Source organism: Sclerotinia sclerotiorum, genomic scaffold (assembly GCF_000146945.2).
Source record: "Sclerotinia sclerotiorum 1980 UF-70 scaffold_7 genomic scaffold, whole genome shotgun sequence".
Classification (NCBI taxonomy): domain Eukaryota; kingdom Fungi; phylum Ascomycota; class Leotiomycetes; order Helotiales; family Sclerotiniaceae; genus Sclerotinia; species Sclerotinia sclerotiorum.
This window is the reverse complement of record NW_001820829.1, coordinates 1078858-1099417: the sequence shown is the minus strand read 5'-3', so window position 1 is coordinate 1099417 and position 20560 is coordinate 1078858. Positions and strand designations below refer to the sequence as shown.

General features: G+C 44.8%; 8 protein-coding genes across 8 annotated transcripts; 5 read left to right on the top strand and 3 right to left on the bottom strand.

The window, feature by feature from the left end:
• Positions 1 to 1487: 1487 nt before the first annotated feature.
• On the top strand, positions 1488 to 3124 carry SS1G_06006 (hypothetical protein; the record flags this gene model as incomplete). Its single annotated transcript, XM_001593034.1, has 2 exons — positions 1488 to 1953; positions 2022 to 3124. The coding sequence occupies 2 exons, from the start codon at positions 1488 to 1490 to the stop codon at positions 3122 to 3124; spliced, it is 1569 nt and encodes a 522-aa protein (XP_001593084.1).
• Positions 3125 to 3500: 376 nt separating this feature from the next.
• Positions 3501 to 4619, bottom strand: SS1G_06005 (hypothetical protein; the record flags this gene model as incomplete). Its single annotated transcript, XM_001593033.1, has 1 exon — positions 3501 to 4619. The coding sequence occupies one exon, from the start codon at positions 4617 to 4619 to the stop codon at positions 3501 to 3503; it is 1119 nt and encodes a 372-aa protein (XP_001593083.1).
• Positions 4620 to 5202: 583 nt separating this feature from the next.
• SS1G_06004 (hypothetical protein) lies at positions 5203 to 10119 on the top strand (the record flags this gene model as incomplete). Its single annotated transcript, XM_001593032.1, has 3 exons — positions 5203 to 5535; positions 5582 to 6020; positions 6068 to 10119. The coding sequence occupies 3 exons, from the start codon at positions 5203 to 5205 to the stop codon at positions 10117 to 10119; spliced, it is 4824 nt and encodes a 1607-aa protein (XP_001593082.1).
• Positions 10120 to 11317: 1198 nt separating this feature from the next.
• Positions 11318 to 12000, top strand: SS1G_06003 (hypothetical protein; the record flags this gene model as incomplete). Its single annotated transcript, XM_001593031.1, has 3 exons — positions 11318 to 11431; positions 11488 to 11616; positions 11668 to 12000. 3 exons carry the CDS (start codon positions 11318 to 11320, stop codon positions 11998 to 12000), a joined length of 576 nt encoding a protein of 191 aa, XP_001593081.1.
• A 176-nt stretch (positions 12001 to 12176) lies between these two features.
• On the bottom strand, positions 12177 to 12928 carry SS1G_06002 (hypothetical protein; the record flags this gene model as incomplete). Its single annotated transcript, XM_001593030.1, has 2 exons — positions 12177 to 12769; positions 12841 to 12928. 2 exons carry the CDS (start codon positions 12926 to 12928, stop codon positions 12177 to 12179), a joined length of 681 nt encoding a protein of 226 aa, XP_001593080.1.
• A 340-nt stretch (positions 12929 to 13268) lies between these two features.
• On the top strand, positions 13269 to 16520 carry SS1G_06001 (hypothetical protein; the record flags this gene model as incomplete). Its single annotated transcript, XM_001593029.1, has 5 exons — positions 13269 to 13359; positions 13515 to 13660; positions 13794 to 13829; positions 13930 to 16290; positions 16344 to 16520. The coding sequence occupies 5 exons, from the start codon at positions 13269 to 13271 to the stop codon at positions 16518 to 16520; spliced, it is 2811 nt and encodes a 936-aa protein (XP_001593079.1).
• Positions 16521 to 17552: 1032 nt separating this feature from the next.
• On the top strand, positions 17553 to 18969 carry SS1G_06000 (predicted protein; the record flags this gene model as incomplete). The annotated part of the gene is made up of 2 exons (XM_001593028.1): positions 17553 to 17740; positions 17928 to 18969. 2 exons carry the CDS (start codon positions 17553 to 17555, stop codon positions 18967 to 18969), a joined length of 1230 nt encoding a protein of 409 aa, XP_001593078.1.
• Positions 18970 to 19536: 567 nt separating this feature from the next.
• Positions 19537 to 20109, bottom strand: SS1G_05999 (hypothetical protein; the record flags this gene model as incomplete). Its single annotated transcript, XM_001593027.1, has 1 exon — positions 19537 to 20109. The coding sequence occupies one exon, from the start codon at positions 20107 to 20109 to the stop codon at positions 19537 to 19539; it is 573 nt and encodes a 190-aa protein (XP_001593077.1).
• Between the last annotated feature and the right edge of the window lie 451 nt (positions 20110 to 20560).

Genomic DNA, 20560 nt, shown 5'->3' with positions numbered 1-20560 from the left:
AACGCCGAACTCCTAACTCATTTAGTTCATCCGGACATTTCCGACCGGTTATCCTTTCCGCTCGCACACTAGAATATATCAATTGTCAATTGATCTATCAAATTGTAGCCAGCGATAGGCACATGTGAGAAGGGGTCTATCTGGGGAAGATAGGCAAGTACCTGGTCCTTGTCACAAGTACCGGTGAAAGCTTTTCGGTACTCTCCTCTCCAAGCTCATGTTTTTGAACTTCTCGCATAGTCCCCGGGATGATTGCCTTCCTATCCAACGACTCAATTGCATTCACTCACCATGCATTTTCAGCTCATATTTCCCTACACATTTCTGCAGCTTTGAGGACAGATTCCGAGAGCAGCAATATTCGTAAGACAAACCCAAACCTCGCATCTTCCATGATTGTTCATCCCCGATGGGTGGCTTTCATCAAGCACCGTGGCGCAGGGAAGTGATTGGGGGTACAAACTATCAAATCATATACTACATGGGCCCAAAGATCCCCTTTCCAATATATTTTTCCCCTACCAAAATGCCACCGACAAAGCTGTCGTATAACCCGATATGCACACCGCAATGCAGAATCCATGAAGTGCCATTTTCTACTATTGTTCTCACCGTGTTACTGCATACACTTTGCAGTAATCAGTACTTTTATCGTTTATCACCATTGCTGGCATGCTAACGTGACAATGTCATCTTGTACTTTAAGTACGACGTTGATTTCCGGATTTTGCGAACTGTATTCTTCTTATTCTGGTAATATCTACAATACTTAGCATACTTCTCTATTCATTCTTAGTTTTCCCTTTCTCAGTTATCTCGTATTCCTGCCCAAATCTCCGGCGCTACCTACGTTTCTTCGGGAGATTGATTTTGTTTGCTATAAGAGATCTTCCACACGCGCAATATTTGGCAATCACTCATTCTGAGCTTCTATCTGAAACCTCCCGGCAGAGAATCAGTGGTATTCGGTATCCGCAGGTCGGCCTTGGTATCACACTTCATGCATCATAGTTTCCTCTCCATTCTATATAAAGAGCTGTCAAATCTAGTGTTCTTGTGAATCACAACCTCATTCCAGGACTTAGATGGTTTGTGAATGAAGAAGTCTGGAGTTATAAATACTTTGGGTTGTTCATCCGCCGGAATTATACAGTTAACCCGAATAAATCACATTGGACGGACTCCTGGAGAGAAATTACGGCTGTATTGAAGTCTAATTATTCACCTCCACGGAGATCTTCAAAGAAACTGGATGCCATAACTAGCCGGCCTCCTAAGATCAGCCTACAGTACAGATCGAACCATAAGGTTGAGCCTTTGAAGTTGGAAACACTTCTTATTCTGTTTCTGATACCGATTTTGCCAACTTCGACAAAACTTCCACTACCTCTATCAAGAAGCAAAAGCAAAGAGAGGCTTGCTCGTACCTTCTTCTCAAAACTTGCAAATAACAGCAATAACAACATAAGTCTTCAACTTCCTCAAATATGTCCTTTACCAAAGAAAGGGGCTACGACCCCGAAATCGCCCAAGGCCGAACCACCACCTCCTCCGACCAAGACCTCCCTTTCACCCCCAAAGAAATCGCCATCCACACCTCCTCCCTCCAAGAAGGCAGTACCTGGTACGCCAAAGCTCATCGCTATACGAGCCGATTCGGCGTCGAATCCCGCGGCATCGAACGAGTTCCCAGCGATGAGCGCAGTACTGCCGGTATGAGCCAGATTGGCACGCTATGGCTATCAGCCAACTTGGTAGTTTCCTCCTTTGCGCTTGGGGCTTTAAGTTACCCTGTCTTTCATCTGGGGTTTGTGGATACGATTTTGATTATTCTGTTTGTGAATTTGGTGGGGGTCATGCCGGTGTGTTTCTTTTCTATGTTTGGTCCGAGGTTTGGCTTGAGACAGATGGTGTTGAGTAGATTTTATTTTGGATGGTATGGGGTGAAGATTAGTGAGTTTGCACCCCTTTCTTACTGTCAACCTCGAGTTTTGTTAAGAATCATACTAATATATCTCTAGTTGCAATCTTCAACGTTCTTGCGTGTACCGGCTGGTCTTCTGTCAACGTAATAGTAGGCGCCCAACTCTTCAACGCCGTTAACTCTAGCATGCCAGGTTGGGCCGGCGTAATAGTTATCGCTACCGCGACCTGCATTGTTACGCTATTCGGCTACAAAATCGTACATACCTACGAACGCTACTCATGGATCCCGTGCCTCATAATATTCCTCATCGTATTTGGAGAATTTGCCCACAGTGGCCGATTTTCGAATATCCCCATCGGCGTGGGAAAATCCGAAGCAGGAGCATGTCTCTCCTTCGCTGCAAGTATCTTCGGTTTTGCCACGGGCTGGACCAGTTATGCAGCAGATTACACAGTATATCAACCTGTTGATCGCAGTCGAAAATCCATATTCCTTTGGACCTTCGCTGGTTTGATATTTCCTCTCCTGTTTACCGAAATGCTAGGCGCGGCTGTTGCTACAGCTATGTCTGCTAACGGTGGAGACAACGTATTCATGACCAACTACACCAGCTCCGGAATCGGAGGTCTGCTCTCCTCAGTTCTCGTCCCTCCTCTTGGCAGATTCGGACAATTCTGCATTGTTGTCCTCGCTCTCTCTATCATAGCAAATAATTGCCCAAACATCTATTCCGTGTCTCTATCCCTGCAAGTCCTTTCCTCTACCACCGCACGCGTACCACGCTTCGTGTGGACATTCATCGGAACGATTATCTACTGCGCAATAGCCATTCCAGGCTACGGAAACTTCGCATCCGTGCTGGAGAACTTCATGCTCGTAATCGCATACTGGCTCGCGATCTATGAAGGAATCTCACTCTCTGAACATGTATTCTTCAAGAGAGGATTCGAGGGATATAGACCCGAGAATTACATGGATGCGAGTCGACTTCCCCCGGGAATCGCGGCAATGGTAGCTTTTCTCTTTGGGATTATGGGCGCTGTGCTAGGGATGGCACAGGTGTGGTTCACAGGACCTATTGGAAAGCTCTGCGGTGCGGACCATGGAGGAGATGTAGGATTTGAGCTAGCCTTTGCCTTTTCGGCAATTTCATATTGCGGGTTGAGGTGGGTGGAGATTAGGAAGTTTGGTAGATAAGAAGGCCTGTCCGGAGTTGGGATATGTACATGACATGACATGATTTAGGATATGATGGAGGATTTTTTGTTTATGGAGTTTACCCGGGTGATGGATTTATGCTAAACGGATGTCAGTACATGAAGGTTCGGTAGGTGGCAAGGCATATGAAAATATTTTTGAGAGGATGTATCCATACGTAAAAACGGAAAGCATAACAAGCAATAGAAAGCGTGTATTTAAAGTAATGTGACTGACTTCTACCGGTCTTCGAAGCCATGCTTGTATATCTAATTCCGTAAGGCTGTAAATTATGCGAGTGATCTCCATCATGTAACTTCATGAACTCATACCATTATGTTCTATGTCAATCTGTATTCTTGGTTGAATCACTGCATCACAGATAGCTACCCTTCTGAAATCGACTCCCGAAATCTGCCGCTCGATTCAACAATTCCTTCTTCTCCGCATGTCCCAATCTTCCCCCCAAGGCCATATCTTTCTCCCTATCAAAACCCCTCTTACTCGGATCATCCTCCTCCTCCTTCTTCCCTTTTCCTGCAACCACGCTCCCTTCTGCATGTGCTTCGTATAGAGATTTTCCCCGATTCTTGGCATTGTATTCCCTAACTTTCTTGTCTGTCTCTTCATCCACCTTAGTCTCAACTCGTATGCGCGCAGAAGAAGTATCAGAGTCTTGACGGCCCAAAACTGCATCTTCGAGTCGTTGACGCTTTTCTTCGGGAGTTTCAGTCCAGATGGCAGATACACCAGTTTTCTCGCCCGGCGCTTTAGCACCCTTGCCTCCTGCAAATTTGCGTGCTTTTAACTTCGTGGGGTCAATTTTGGAGGTCCAGTCAGAAGAGGTCGGAGGAGCCAGCATCCAATCTGGACGTTGAGGCTTCGAGGGCTCATTTGATTTAGCGGCGGCTGCTTGGGCTTCCTGCGCGCGCTGATTTTCGAGAGCGATAGCGGCAGTACTGCCTGCTACAGGTGGAAGGGATGGACCGTAGTCTGAGTCGCTATCAGAGTCAGAGTTCGGGGGGTGTGAAGGGCGTTCTGCAAGAGAGGCAGGTGGAAGAGCAGGCCCTAGAACGCGCTTTGGTGGCGGGGCAGCCATCCGCGGATTAACAATTGAAGGGCCGTAAGAGTCATCATCATCGGAACTTTCGATTTCGAGTTCATCTGGGTTTTTGGATGGTGGTGAAGGGCCTATGACGGGAGGAGAGGTGGATTTCGGCAGCGCAGAAGGTCCTATAACTTTTCGTGGTGGAGATTCAGGTCTTTTAGATTTCGATGGCCGAATTGATGGTCCATAATCATCACCATCATCACTATTTTCTATATTTACTTCATCAGGATTTATGGTAGGTGGTAGAGAGGGTCCAAGAATCCGTGGTGGTGGTGGTGCTGCTGCTTGTAATTTGCGAGGTGGTGAATCAGGTAGCTCAGAATCATCGATTGAGCGCTTGCGCTTTTGAAGATGTGGAGGTAATTCGGGGCCTAAAGAAGGCATTGTCGTCTTAGAATTCCTTAGGTTATATAGAGGCTCTATTGAACGATTTAATCTTGATCGAACAATAAAATGTCGAGCTTGGTGGTAGGAAATTGTCTGTACACGAAGATGGTTGACAATACTTGGATATTTATGCAGCCGCGATTCAATTGGATAATTATTTCCGAGCCGTGCCACACAATCCGAGAAGGCTGTGTGTCTGCAGTGGGTGGGTGCTCTCCTCCCGAATATTTACTTTCACGAATTTATTATCAGTTGCAGCGGGTTTGCGTTCTCTTGCGAATGCTTGATTGTTGTTTTAAAGCTTAAACATTGCGAGTACATAAGGTTAAAGCAGTTGTCGCCGGCTCTAAGCGAGTTGTCCTATCACAAGCTTGAAGCTATCACCTACATCAACCAATTTAGAGCTCACCAAGCAAGTCATTACGATTACGAAAAAGATTTCACAAGAGCAGGACGACGAAGTCCCTGAACCTGTTTTCTACTAAATGTTGGTCTAAGAAAACAAGCCTGCGGGAGTCCACGGACTGCGGCGCAAACGAGTCGAGCTGTGTGGAATGATGCGCCAGAGCAGCCATTTTCGATGAGCCCCTCTTCGGAAAACAGTAATAGCGGGGAGGAAGATATAGTTGATGAACACGATGTTCCTGCAAATGGATATAAAGATACGCCAAAGGATATGGGTGCAGGGGACGTAGAGCATTTGGCTGGAGGTCGAATTTCTGAGCTGCTACAGGAGGAGAGAGATGAAGGCATCTCTACGCCGCAGAAGCTAGGAAATGGTACGAACCCGTACAAGAAATTTCAAGATACCGAGAATATGTCTGAGGATGGATCTGTGGGAGCACCTCCTAGGAGGATTAATAGTCCTATAGACTCAATCTTATCCATTCCAGACGATTCTCCCTCCGTTCAGGTAGGACAAATTATGAGGATAATGTAAATTTGTTAATACTTGGTAGGGTTCCGTGCTGTCTTCTCCTGCTGGCAGTGGTATATTGCCATCTGTTGCATCTAGGCGTGGTCTTGATAGCCCTACTCCATCATTTCGTCCATTTGACCGGCGATTCTCTTCGCGTCTTTCTATATCCTCCTTGAATGTTCCTCGCTCCAGTTCGCCTGGTTTCATGAGACCGCATTCGCGGCAGATATCAATGAATAGCCAGATGCTTCAAGATGCAGGGGAGACAGACACACCCTCTCCTCCTTGGGAGGTTGTACGGTGGACGAAATTGAAGAAACTTAGCGGACAAGCATTTTCCGAAGTTGGCAGACGTAATTTTGGTACAACAACATGCATAGCAGTTTCTGCATCTATAGTGCTAGGAACATCAAAGGGAATAATTTTAATTTTTGATTACCATCAAAACCTTAAATCCATAATTGGGCCAGGCACTAAAGGTAAGTATTCAAAGATTTGTATTTCGGTCCAAAGCTGACCGCTCTAGCTGTGGAATCTGGTGCGGTAACATCTATTACCGTATCTGCTGATCATCTTGTGGTTGCTGGTGGCCATGCCAATGGCAGTATCTTCACGTGGGAAACGGCAAGATCAGCCCGCCCGTTTCTTCATATTCCGTCCCTAGAACCTTCTCAATTAGCGAATCGCAGTGCCGATGGCCATGCTCCAGACATTGCAGTCCGACATTTGGGGTTTTTAGGCACTAGACATACGGCCCTTGTGTCTGCAGATGATCGTGGAATGGCTTTTTCGCATCTTGCAACAAGAGGTATGGGTGCGGTTGGACGTACTGTTCGGACAACTAGGATACTCGGTAGATATCCTAACGATGTTGGTCCTTCCGGAAAGCCGCGAAAGCCAAGCACTGTTTTAGCATTTTCACCTCTCCCACTTGGAAATGTAGAAAAGGGGACTGATACCCTAGGTTTGACTGCCATTTTGACTCCTTATCTACTCGTGATCGTATCCACAACTCCAATCGCTGAAACTCAGCACAAAGCTGCTCGACCGAAGGAGGTTGCTGCCCATAGTACCATGAGTGGATGTCTTGCATGGTTTCCTGCCGTTAAGCTGAAGGTTCCGGACCCTGAAGATGGTAGCCAGAGCTCTAAAGTCAAGCTTGTTTATTGTTGGTCCAATATTTTGACTGTATTGGATGTGGAGGAAACTCCATCTGATAACAAAGATAAACCATCGAGTCTATCCTTCAAACCTCGTAATCGTTGGAAGGCGGAAGAAGCTATTGTTGCCGTTCAGTGGCTCAGTCGATCCGTGCTTACGGTATTGACAATCACACAGCGCCTAATAGTTTTGGAAGATGTAAGTATGCGGATGACTGAAGCATTCGATTTAGTACATAAGCATATCTTCCACCAAGATTTGTTTTCCGAACAACTACATACCTTGGTGGAGCAATTAGACGAAGAAGACCCGTCCATGCATGGTGTTGTGGCAGATGCATTTTATATGAGCTTCAAAGCTTACAAAAGTCGGATGTTCCTACTTGGCTTCAATGATGTATCAATAGGAACATTATCAAACTGGGCAGATCGACTAATCGCATTGATGGAAGATGGTGACTACATTGGAGCTATTCAATTGGCGACGTCTTATTTCACAGGTGATGCCGACAAGCTGACTATTGGATTACCCGAGGATACTGCATTACGGCATTCTATGGTGCAAGACAAACTGGTCGAGATTATGACTGCTTCTCTCAAGTTTGCTTTCGGTCAACGACAGAAATACCCAGCTGCTACAGATGATCACCTCAAACGATTGGCTGAAGCTTGCTTCGAAGCATCTCTAAGCATTGACGATATTGACTTCCTCTTCGACGAGGCTTTTGAATGGTACGAGGACGGGGAGTCGGAGGGTATTTTCCTCGAGGTTTTGGAACAATATATATTGGATCAACGCATTACCTCAATACCACCTACTGTTGTCAAATCTATGGTTTCTTACTTCGTTAGTAAAGGTTTTGAAGGTCGTCTAGAAGAAATGATATGTCACATGGAGACGACAACATTAGACATCGACGAAGTCACTACGTTATGCAAACAACACAATCTTTACGATGCCCTCATATACGTCTGGAATCAAGCGCTGCACGATTACATAACTCCTCTCATTGATCTCCTCACATTGTTGGTACCTTTTGTCCAAGACGGAGAATCCTTTCCAGCTGGGAATGTGGTGGAAGATCCCATTTTTGGCATTAATGCACTGAAGATGTTCCCATACATGTCATACACATTTACGGGCCGAGTCTACCCTACCGGCGATCAACTCGAGGATCAAGAAGCTATGAATGCTAAAGCCGAACTTTATTGGTTTCTCTTCTCTGGAAAGACAATTTCTTGGCCCAGAGGAAACACTGAGCCATTCTTAACAAAGCCCAATAACGAAGTTGAACCTTCGTTTCCGTACTTAAGGATGGTCCTTAAGTTTGATGCGCCAAGTTTCCTCAGTGCTTTAAACGAAGCATTCGAGGATTCCTTTCTTAACGACACGCTAGAGCGAGCTGTGAATGGTGGCTCAAGTCGTGATATGTTAGAGGAGCATGTATTTGGCCTTTCCGTCAACAGGCAGTACATCGTCACGATACTCCTAGAGGTTATGAACGCCAATGAGTTTTCACCAGAAGATACTATCTATTTGGATATGTTTATCGCTCGAAATCTACCTAAATTTCCTCAATATTTACTACTTTCTGGGACAGCTCTGCACAAAGTTTTGACGGGCTTGTGTAATTATCCTGGTGAAGATCTTGCGGATGATGCTCAACTTAGTGCAGAATACTTACTTTCAGTATACTATCCAACCGATCTAGCATCTTTGATGCCTTTATTTCAAAAGGCTGGTTTTTACCGAGTCCTCAAAAGTATATACAAAGCAGACAAGCAATATAGTCAACTGGTTCAGGCATATTTTGAGGATCCCGAGGATCGTGAAAACATTTTTGATTGCATATCTGACTGCTTGAGACCTCGGTCTGGATTGACCAAACGCCAGATTCGGGAGCTGCATGAAGTTCTCGAGAAGCATGCCAGTGATCTGGTTGAGCTCGATGCCGAGAAGGCTGCTCTAACGATCCAGAATTATGCTCCCGCTCTCCACGAAAAGATGTTGAGCTCACTTCCTGAACTCTCAGAGGCGCAGTATGTCTATTTGCACAGTATTATGGAAACGACAACCGGACAAGAAGAAACTTCTAAACGCCCACCCCCTCAAGAGTTCACCGAGCAATACGTTCAACTTATGTGCAGATATGACACTCAACATGTAGTGCACTATGTTGAATTGGTGCAAGCATCTGATCTACGGCTTGATTATGTATTGCCTTATATGGAAGAGAGTGGCGTCATAGATGCTGCCGTGGTATTGATGGCTCGTGAAGGTCGAATAAGAGCTGGTATGGACCGGCTAATAGAACATTTGAAGATGTTAGAAGCTACTCTGGTAGGCATACTAGGCGCTCCGGCCGAGGCTATGCAATCTATGAAGGCAAGTGAAGCCGTGGAGGATCTTCTCACTGCGCTTCAAAAATATATCAATGTGGGAATTTGGTTATGTCAACGCCAGACGTCACCACAATCTAACTACCCAAACGCAACTACTAATGGACGAAAGTCTTCCGGAAAACTCGAACTTCTTGCCGAAGAGGTACTTTGGTTAGATCTTATAGATGTTGCGGTACAAATGACCCGCAAAATATCTCCAGTTCTGGAAGACGCGAAAGTATCGAAGCCCAAGGAACTAGATGACGCGAAGCCAACTGCCCAGCTTCGGACTCTTGTTCAACGAACATTTACAGCTCTGTTAACTTCGACGTCAACACCAACACCCTCGGGTGCAAACTTATCTTTCCTGCGTATTTTACGAGCATTCTTGACGAAGGCATCGATCTCATCACCGAATCTTAGTGATCTACGCGCCGTACTAGCCTCGGTATTCTCTGCTTACGCATATGAGGAGAATATCTTAAGTTTGTCAAATCGACTACTCGATAAGGACCTTTTCGTCAATGTCCAGTCTGCTACAAATCTTCGTCAAAGAGGATGGAGGCCACGCGGTTCCACTTGTGAGGGTTGTGGTCGGAGGGCATGGGGACCCGGCGTTTCGGGTGATGTATTTTCTCAGTGGGAGGAGCGACAGGAACGTGAAGGGCAGAAAAGGAAAAATCAACAAATTCTTTTGAGTGGAGGTGCTCCAGAACGAGGAAAGGAGCTAGCTCTCGCTAGCAGTAATAGTTTGCCAAAGTTCGACGGAGAGAGCAGTGGGAATGGCAAAGGCAAAGGTAAAGCAAAGGGCATGGACGAACAATCGGCGGGAGATTCTGGAGGTGGAATGAATGGTCAGCAGGGCGACGATAATAATCATGAAAACAAGATTCGGCAAGAACCGGGGCCATTGGTAGTGTTCGCTTGTAGACATATTTACCATCGGTCATGTTTGGAGACAATGCGGAGGGGTGAAAATGCGGCGAAGGATGGGTTTCATGATGATAGGGAATTCAGGTGTCCTATAGATGGGTAGTAGTAGGAATACATTAATGGTACTTTTTGTACAATATCCGGCTTGGTCAGCATATTCTGCACAACTCTCTGTCTTGTCCTTAACTTCATCTCTGAACTTAAAATGATCATTTTGGCCATTTAACCTCAATGTTTAAAAACTCTTGGCTAATGATGGCCTAGTCTAAACTTGACGAGCCAGGCTCAGTTTGTGCGTTCTACTACTGTACTTATTATATTCTCGTATTCATAAGTCGCCAAAATCCCAGCCACCTTGATGAGATTCCTTTCACTGTGAATCTTTAACCACTCGCATCACCACTTCCACCGCGCAAAGATCTCTTCATACCAAGCACGTCTCAAAGTGTTCGCGGGACAAACTCCGTCAAGCAAATTGTTATTGATTTGAAACCCAATGACTTCACTCGCAACCTAAAACAATCACGCACTTTAGCTTTAGCACTAGCACGAAGTTCGCATTCTCCACCGCAATAATGCAGTAACTTCCAGACTATCCGGCATTTCCAGCCACACTTTTTACATTCCAAGCCACGCTAGACGGGTACCTGAATTTAGCTTACATGACTAATCCGAAAGGAACGAATCATCTTCTTGATATTGACTGAAGGATGATGATCACTATTTTGTATTGGAAATTGGGACGGTAATAAACCTTACTCTAGACTCGGAGGGATCTTGGCCGTACCTGCTCTGCTCCAAGCCACCCAATATCTGTGTTATTAATAAATAATAACAGCCCATGCAATCTGATGTTTGAAAGTATTTCATCCTTCACCTAAGAATACTTTTTGTTTTACATTTTTCTACTTGCTGTGAATTCGTGATTGGGAATCTGAAGAATCCGACACAGCTCTCAACCAATACTTTTTGGAAGGATACATCATACATCGAATCTCAAACAAAGTGTTGGTGTTGGATACGCTTCTGTAACATCGCATGAAACTCTAAAATCGGGTATTGAGATACCGTAACAAGAGACCCGAGCACTGCCCCGTTGGATTTGGATACTTCTGTAGTAAGAAGCCCGGAATATTGGTACTACCTGCTACTTTACTTGAATTTAATTTATACGGGCGAACGAACGGGATATAATATTCGAAACGATATTGAAAGTTTGGGCACCGACGAACAGAGTTGAACTGAGCTTTTGAGTCGATTTGGGAAGTACAGCGCGAGAGCATTGGATATTGATCACAAGCATGGACGGCCATATGTCGATGATTATGGAGCGGGCGGACAACGACCCTATTGTCGAGTGTGATAGATTTGGAAATTGTTTTGAAAGTGATGATGTTCCATTTTGGCTTACAAAGGTTGGTTTGTTGGGTCATGATGGAAAGTTATGCTCGTTGCTAACTATGTTCAATAGACGGGTCGAATAATCAGATGGTCGATTTTCTGGGGTTTGTTTCTTCTCTTCATGCTATGGATCATTGTCGGATATTGGCATGCGAAGAGAAGATTAAGGAAGGGCTTGAAACCATTAGCATACCACAGGGTTAGGAGCTTCAATCAGGTTGCGTGAGAAGGCAGTGCTAACAATCAGTAGTGGATGTTGAATAGACGACAACGAGCACAATATGACCCCGCTTACCAGAACCCGGACGTATACTACAATCAATTTCCAACAGCAGCAGGAGGACAATATGGCATGCATCCTATGCCACCGCCAATGTACGATCCTAATGCGCCAATGCCACCGACATATCAACCACCTGCGGGAGCAACCAAAGTCGATCCCTCACAATGGGGATCACAACCAACAAGACGTCCAGCAGATGATGGTGGAGAGTCCGCCCCCGATTATGAGGCACCTCCAGGACCACCTCCAAATCTTCAAGCAATTAATACTGGCGCGAGCAACAATCCATTTCGAGGTTAGTCGTGGGGAGGAGCGATTTAATGAATATTGATGTTTGGGTATGCTGGTAATGGACTTTCACGAGCGATTAAATGTACTATCAGGATAGAACAATGAAAGATTGAAATTCAGAGCACATCCATAAATATTAGTACCCACTAAACAGTCTTACACACCGCTAGGTGAAGCATTGGACACTATCCGAGGTCCATAGCATCAGGATCATCTTCCACTATCATATCTTCTACGCCAGCATCCTCTTCACTCACACTATTAGCAGATGCGCCATCTGGTACAACCTCGCCCATCGTTCTCTCTCCCCCTCTCCCCTCCAACCTTGCCCTCTCATCCCACTTAGCTCTCGCCTTCTCCCTCGCGTCCAAGAATGCCTTCCGCACTAAATCCTGTTCTTCAGGCACATTATGATTCCTTGGAACTGCTGTATCATACAAGATGAGCTGATTATTCACACCCGCCAATTCTCCATCCTTGTTTGCTAGTATATGGGGTGGTATCCGTGTTCCTCGCAGATGTTTAGAAATGTCGGGGAGAAATACTAGCCGCCCATCGTCGGAGGCGTCGCTGTCAGATAGCTCGTCGTCGAGATTGTAAATGTAGACTTTGTGTTTGGAGTCATCTAGCTGCATTACATCGTCTGCATCTTGTTGTTTTATCTTTTTTGATTTCGTGGATCTGTAATTACTCGTTGTGGTTGCGGAGCTGGTGGCAGGTAGATCTGAGCTCAAGATGGGTTGTTCAACTGGAACGTAGAGTTTCTGACCATTGTTCTCTGGAAAATTGTCAGTCTGTGAGGATGGATCATTGGGATGAAGAAGTTATAGATAAATGTAGGATATGTACCGAGATTAAGCAAGCTCAATCGTTTGGAGAGTCGTCCATTGTCTTGGGTTTCTGCCTTTCGTTTCCTAATACGCGTCGCTTGATCCATCCCAACGACCCATCCCTCCCCTAATCACAGGCTTCTTTTCTGCCACTTAGTCTATGCACGATAAGATAAATCCTCGATCTGTATAAACAGAAGGTAATTGTCAATTGAAGACTTAACCGTCCTAGGGGAAAAAAGATATCTTTATAGAATCGGGCGAATGAATGTGTTGCGTGGAAGGTTGAATCTGAACATCGCAAGAGTTCCAGGTCCACTGAGTCACTGCTCGAGAATATTCTACGATTCCGACAGGACGCGACTTTCTTTGTTCGACTCGCGCACCACCTCGATAAGTTTTTACAACACAACCTTGGATCGCAAATTTTCTGGGACCTCAAGAATTATGGCGACTTCTCAAGATACTAGTAAATGGACGGCCCCGGTGGTTAGGAAAGAATTCTTGAACTTTTTCGAGAAGCATGCTCATTCTGTTGGTAAGTGGCGGGGTAATTCTTTATGATGAAGGGGTTTTATTAGGGTACTTCAACTACGGATTACCTCCATGAATTGGACAAAACTCTTGTTGCTTTAGCAGTCATCTGTCAGAGTTCGAACAGTCTATTGAAGCTGTATATCTAACAAAAAACAGTGCCGTCGTCCTCTGTGGTCCCTCACAATGACCCCACTCTCCTCTTTACGAATGCTGGTATGAACCAGTTCAAGCCGATTTTTCTCGGCACGGTGGGAAAGACTGATGATATGGCACAACTGAAGAGAGCAGTGGATACACAAAAGGTAATGCTTGGGTTGCTGCTGCTATCATGGATATACGCTAACGGAGTTGTAGTGTATTCGAGCTGGAGGAAAACACAACGTGAGACTTGCTACATAACTCTCATCGGGAAGTATATAATCTGATTGTTTATAGGATCTCGATGATGTCGGAAAGGATAGTTACCATCATGTAAGTTACCCCTTATATGCCATATTTGAACAGTTCTAACAAGTGAGTCAGACCTTCTTTGAGATGTTGGGGGAACTGGTCGTTTGGCGATTACTTCAAGTCGGATGCTATTGCGATGGCATGGGAGTTACTCACGAAGGTTTACGGGTTAGATCCAGATCGATTATACGTCACATATTTTGAAGGCGATTCGGAAAATAACGTACCGGCGGATACAGAGGCTAAGGAGTTATGGCTGAAGGCTGGAGTTAAGGAGGACCATATCCTGACAGGAAACATGAAGGATAACTTTTGGGAGATGGGGGAGACAGGACCTTGCGGACCTTGTAGTGAGATCCATTACGACAGAATAGGAGGAGGGCGCAATGCTGCTCATCTTGTCAATCAGGATGACCCTAACGTATTGGAAATTTGGAATATCGTCTTTATCCAATTCGACCGACAGAAGGATAGATCGCTGAAGACTCTACCAGCCAAACATATTGATACTGGTATGGGTTATGAACGTCTGGTATCGGTATTGCAGGATAAATCGTCAAATTATGACACAGATGTTTTCTCTCCATTATTTGCCAAGATTCAAGAAGTTACACAGGCCAGACCATATACCGATAAATATGGTAAGGACGATACCGACGGGATCGATACCGCTTATCGTGTTATTGCTGATCATATTCGTTTACTCACTTTCGCTATTTCCGATGGAGGTGTTCCCAACAACGAAGGACGGGGCTATGTTGTTCGACGTGTTTTGAGAAGAGGATCCCGTTATGCGCGAAAATACTTCAATGCCGAGATTGGTAGCTTCTTTTCCAAAATCCTGCCAGCTCTAGTTGAACAAATGGGCGAGCAATTTCCTGAGATAGTCAAAAAGCAACAAGATGTCAAGGAAATTCTAGATGAAGAAGAAGAGGCTTTTGCTAGAACTTTGGATCGTGGTGAGAAGATGTTCGAGAAATACGCCGCCCAAGCCATCAAGACGAATACCAAAAAACTTTCAGGTGCAGACGTATGGAGATTATACGACACTTTTGGTTTCCCAGAAGATTTGACCAAAATCATGGCTGAGGAGAGAGGCCTTGAGACAGATGAAGGGGAGATCGAGATTGCCAAAGAGAAGGCGCGTGAGGCTAGTAAATCCGTCAAGGAGGCTGCACACACTTTCGCGAAATTAGACGTACATCAAATTGCCGAGCTTGACAACATAGGTATCGCTCGAACCAATGATGACGCCAAATTTTCAAAGGGCGATTCAACAGGCAAGGTCCAGCTCATTTACGATGGCAAGAGCTTCCTCAAGAGCACGGCAGATTTGCCAAGTGATAAGCCATTTGGCATTCTCCTAGATAAGACTAACTTCTACGCTGAACAAGGTGGTCAAGTTTTCGACACAGGCAAAATCATAATTGATGGTGTTGCAGAATTCAAGGTTCTTGATACTCAAGCATATGGTGGATACATTGTCCATAATGGTTACATGGACTATGGAAACTTCAAGGCTGGAGACGAGGTCATTTGCGAATACGACGAATTAAGAAGACAACCTATCCGGAACAATCATACTGGTACACACATTCTCAATCATGCGCTGAGGGAGCATTTAGGCGAAGATATCAACCAAAAGGGATCACTTGTCGACCAAGAGAAATTGCGATTTGACTTCTCGCATAAAGCTCAAGTCACTCTACCTGAACTCAAGAAGATCGAGGACTCTTCTAATTCTTACATCAAACAAAACTGCAAGATTTACTCGAAAGATGTTGATCTTGACACTGCAAAGGCTATTGAAGGTGTCCGTGCTGTCTTCGGCGAAACATACCCGAATCCCGTTCGAGTGGTGTCGGTGGGTGTCGAGATCGACGTTCTACTCGCTGAACCAAAGAACCCAGAATGGCGAAAAGTCAGTGTCGAGTTCTGTGGTGGAACTCATGTCGATCAGACTGGCATTATTAAGGACCTCGTTATTGTCGAGGAGAGTGGTATTGCCAAGGGAATTCGAAGAATCATCGCCTATACTGGTGATGCCGCGCATGAGATACAGAGAGTCGCCTCAGAATTCGGCAAACGTATTGCTGCTTTAGATGCTATGCCTCACGGCGTAGAGAAGGAACAGGAGGTCAAAGCAACACAAAATGACTTGAACCACCTTACTATTTCAGTATTGACTAAAGAGGACTTGAAGAAGAAATTCACCAAGGTTCAAAAAGATGTTCTTGATGAGCAAAAAAAGAAGCAGAAGGCCGAATCCAAGACTGCTTTGGATACTGTTACTGCTCACTTTGCTGATCCAAAGAACAAGGACAGCATCGCGTATATTGCACAATTACCAATCTCTGCAAACTCCAAGGCTATCGCTGAAGTGATGAACCATTTCAAGTCCAAAGCAAAGGAGAAGACAGTTTATCTCTTTGGAGGCAGTGCTAGTGAGGGTGCTGTCGTGCACGGAGTTTACGTCGGTACAGTAAGTGCAACTATTTCCTCCATACTTTGAACATGTCGACTAACGCTATATAGGATGCTGCTTCTAAGGGCGTGAGCGCGGAGCAATGGGCTGCAGCAGTCTCGGAGGTCATAGGAGGTCGATCTGGTGGCAAGGAGCCAACTCGCACTGGTCAAGGAACCAATGCTGATAAGATCGATGATGCTGTTGCTGTTGCCGAGAAATGGTTTGCAGAGAAATTGAAGCTTTGAGGAGTTATACCCTAGTCTAAAAGAATTTCCTTACAGCGGAAGAAGATACTTTTCCAAAGTTTAGACGTTGATTCTCGGGAGGAGAGTCGCACTTGCAGTAACTTATATCAAACCAATATTGTATTTTGAGCGTCAATTTCGATTAGTTGACCAATAGGAAGATGCCCCTGGGCCGCTGTATTTGATTCCAGCTTATAGCAAGTGTGCTGATATTAATTTGTGTCGGCTTTACCAACAAAGTTGCGTTGATGGTGTCAAGTGTTGTTTTCTCATCCAGACCGAGGATATTTTGTACGAAGTGAGGTTCGCAGTTCGAGTTCATCACAATCTACCTAAGTATGTTATTACAATTACCAATTCTAAACCCATATTTTAAACGGCATATTCTAGTAGGTATTGTAAATATCTGGAGTTGATTTCGAATATGGGAAGCACAGTTGGATTTCGTTACTTTACCACAGGATTGGGAGAGTGAAAGTGCAACTACCCAACATGTCTCCCAATGTGCTTTCCCAAGTCAATTCGAATGAAATTGGTATAAGCACCCACAGGTCTTGCCAAACTACATTCTCTTGCATCACATACAATCAATACTTCATATTCTGTGAGATGTGGCAAGTGTTTATTCATTCATATATTTTCAATTGCTTGTTTGCTTAATACATTACGAAAATGGATCCTTTTAAACATGGCAACGATCCTCACGATAACCCTCTTTACGGATTCTTGGATTTTCTACCGATGGATGAACCAAATATTTCACCTTCTCAACAAAACTTCCTTAATCCTCAACCACAAGGTCATGTATCAAATAGCTCATTTTCTCAACACGGTACCTTTAATACCCAATCACAACGACGCTTAGCTCCGAAAAGGCAGGCAACCACCGAATACCCCGTAATCCCTCAGCTGCCACCATCACCCATAGGACAACCCATGCCCCAATTTGCACCACAATGGTCACAACCATACGCACAGCTCGGCCCACAATCAGCGCCTCGAGCCCTGAACACAATAGAGTTTGAAGCCTTAATGAGTCATCCACCCTGGCCTCAATCTTTATTTCAAGATAGTCCACTGGCCCCCCGTCGTCATCCCTCGGATTGGATGAAGCCACAAGAGTCGCTGGCTCAATCGAAAGTTCAAGAACCTACACAAAACTTTACACCGAGCGTTTCTGGAGCTCAGAGCTCCTTCTATGGTCCTCTACCAAAAGAACAGTATGATGCTCAGAAGTCACATCTGGAAGGCCGTCCTACTCCAGGTTTTGACATGTCTCATAACATGCTTTGGGATGAACCGCCAGATAATTTTCCGTTTAAATCGACATGACGAGCAGCTTGGTCCGAATCTTTCGCCGCTAAAGCGTCCCTCAGCTTCATTTGACTCGTCCTCGCTGCCAAAAAGGCAACGATTTCCTACAAAAGACTCGGACAATACTGAAACTATGGAGAAGGGCAATGGGGAGAATTCGCCGCAACTCCCAGGACCGAATAATGCCGAAGTTATGGGCGGTCACATTGGAGATAATTCGGCACCCCTTTCAAAGTCAAACAATGATGAAGCTTTGGGAGTTGGAAACGGACACAACCTGGCGTCTGATCTTCGGGGCCAGCTTCTTTCGCGGAATTATTTCGTCTTTCATATGGACAAAGGCTTTGTCCTCAGCTACAGTAATTTAAATGCCACTGCTCTTTCTTACGTTTTGTATTATATCAATCAAATTTTGCCCACAGTCAAGCGGGAAGACATTATCAGTACATACAAAACAATGGTTCAGATGGAAATGAGCGACCCTGCTATGGACGGAAAATCGTTTGAGGATCGTCTAATATATCGGAACGCAGCGTTACTTAAACATTTTCACTTGGATCCGATGACAATCCCCGATATTTGCCACAGACTGGTTGTAACATGCAGCAATAGGACAGTCCCCGTGATCATGCTCAACGACGGACGTGGTTTTCAACCTCTAATCGCTCTTCTCTGCCTTCTCAAAAAGAAAGTTATTTTTATGGCTGACTTCGAAGGGGATAGCGGTGATGCAATGTTGAAAGGTCATTTAGACCTGGTTCTGACAAATACGATTAATATGGTGGGAATTCCAGCCCTTTCCGTGTTAGCAAGAGCTCCGGTTTATATACGTGATTTTTTCGGAGTTAACAATCCCATGATGGAAGAGGTATTAAAAGCTCCAGCTATGGTTTTAGGGAGCAAAGAAGATCAATTACTGAAAAGGATAATGGAGGATCTATCATGCAAGGAAGATGATACGGTGTTTGTGGGCAGTAGTACATATCCCTTTGAACCTCCAACACTGCCGGAACTTCTGCAGGTGGACACCACGGCACTGAAGGAAGACTCGCAAGTGTCTTCCACACAGAGGATGCGGTACAAAGTTGATACATACACTACTCTGGAAGAGATTCTGGCGGGCAAGTTTCAATGAACCTCTTCTTTTACGAAGAGACTAATCGATCACCGCACTAAGGTTTTGTTTAATGCTAGAGACGCCAATCACATTGGAATCCAAGTTTACATTATGGAGGTCTCCAGATCAAGTTCTGTAGGAATATATAAGATTATTGATAAATAATTACCTCCCTCATCGATGTTAGATGGTGAAAAGAAACTGAGCTCTATATTTACAGTAGAGTTACAAAACTGACGTGAGCGTCGTGCGAGTGACATAATAACATATCCAAGATGTAAATGCGAGACATGGCTATGTTAAAACGACGTGATACAAAGCCCACATGGACGGGTGCTCTAGGTTTACGCCAAATATTCAAGAGATTTTCAATGGCTAGATAATTACCGCATATCAGCTAGGGACTTCTACATAGTCACTGACGGTAACGTGAAAAAAATTGGAGAATAGCAAAGTCTGCTAAAGGCGAGCACATATTGATGTGGTCGTCACTTCTTTTGTGATATTACTTTTGCTAAACTTTATGCAAGTATCATATTCCACTATCCGTATTTATCTTTGGATATACAAGAGACGCCCCACACCTCAGAGATCCAACCTCCTCTTCTTCTCTCTAGAACCGCTCGTTTTATCCCTCGAACTACTAGAATTCGTCCTCGTCCTACATCTTCCTCTCTCCACACCCTCATCTCGTAGAATACACTGCTCGCAATGACTGTCACTATAACTTCCAAACCCTGAATTAGGTCCATCTCCACTGTCTCTTTTTTGTATTCCCCCGTTCCTACAGCGACATTCTTTACTATCGCGGGTAATTTCTGATCTTTCTGATCCAGATGATCCAGCACGATCTCGTGATATGGGTCTCCAGTCTGAGTGTGCGGATGTAGGCTGCACTTTATGTGATTGGTGTGATTGGTGTGATGATGATGATGATGTTGACGATGATTTGTTTTCATCCATCATGATTTGGTTTAGAGAAAACGTATTCAGATTTGGACTTAACCATTCGGTGTTTGAGAGAGACATGGCGGTAGGCGAATTGAAAGGGGTATCTGGGACGTTGTCTGGGGAGTGAGACACGTCCAAACGGGTGTAGTCGCGGTGTTGTTTATTGGTAGGATCGAGATAGGGGTTATGTTTCCGGGGGATATTCATGATTTTATAATATTTGAGAGAGAGAATGCTTTGGAGGAATTTGATTATATGAGAGAAGAAAGATCCAAGAATTTAGTTCTGCGAGATAGAAATTTGTTTCGAGTTCGAGGGCTGATAACTTGGTATCAGATATACTTCTCTTTACTTCTTGGTTCTTATATTAGAAACCCATCTGTCCATATGCATGACATCGGATGGAAATGATGAGCGAATGGTGCGACAACATTGCGGAGAACCCGGGATATAGAACATGGCATTGATCTTCTGGCATATTGCTGATCGTGTTTGATATTTCGCTGTGGTTGGGATTGCGGAAATCCAGGGCGTTTGTTAGCAGGGTTCTAGTTGTCTGGGACTCTGGGGCGAGCATAATGGCTAGGGCTGTGTAGGCTCAGTGTTGATTCGAGACTCCACGCTGTATCCACATTAAACACGCGTAAAAAGACTATGT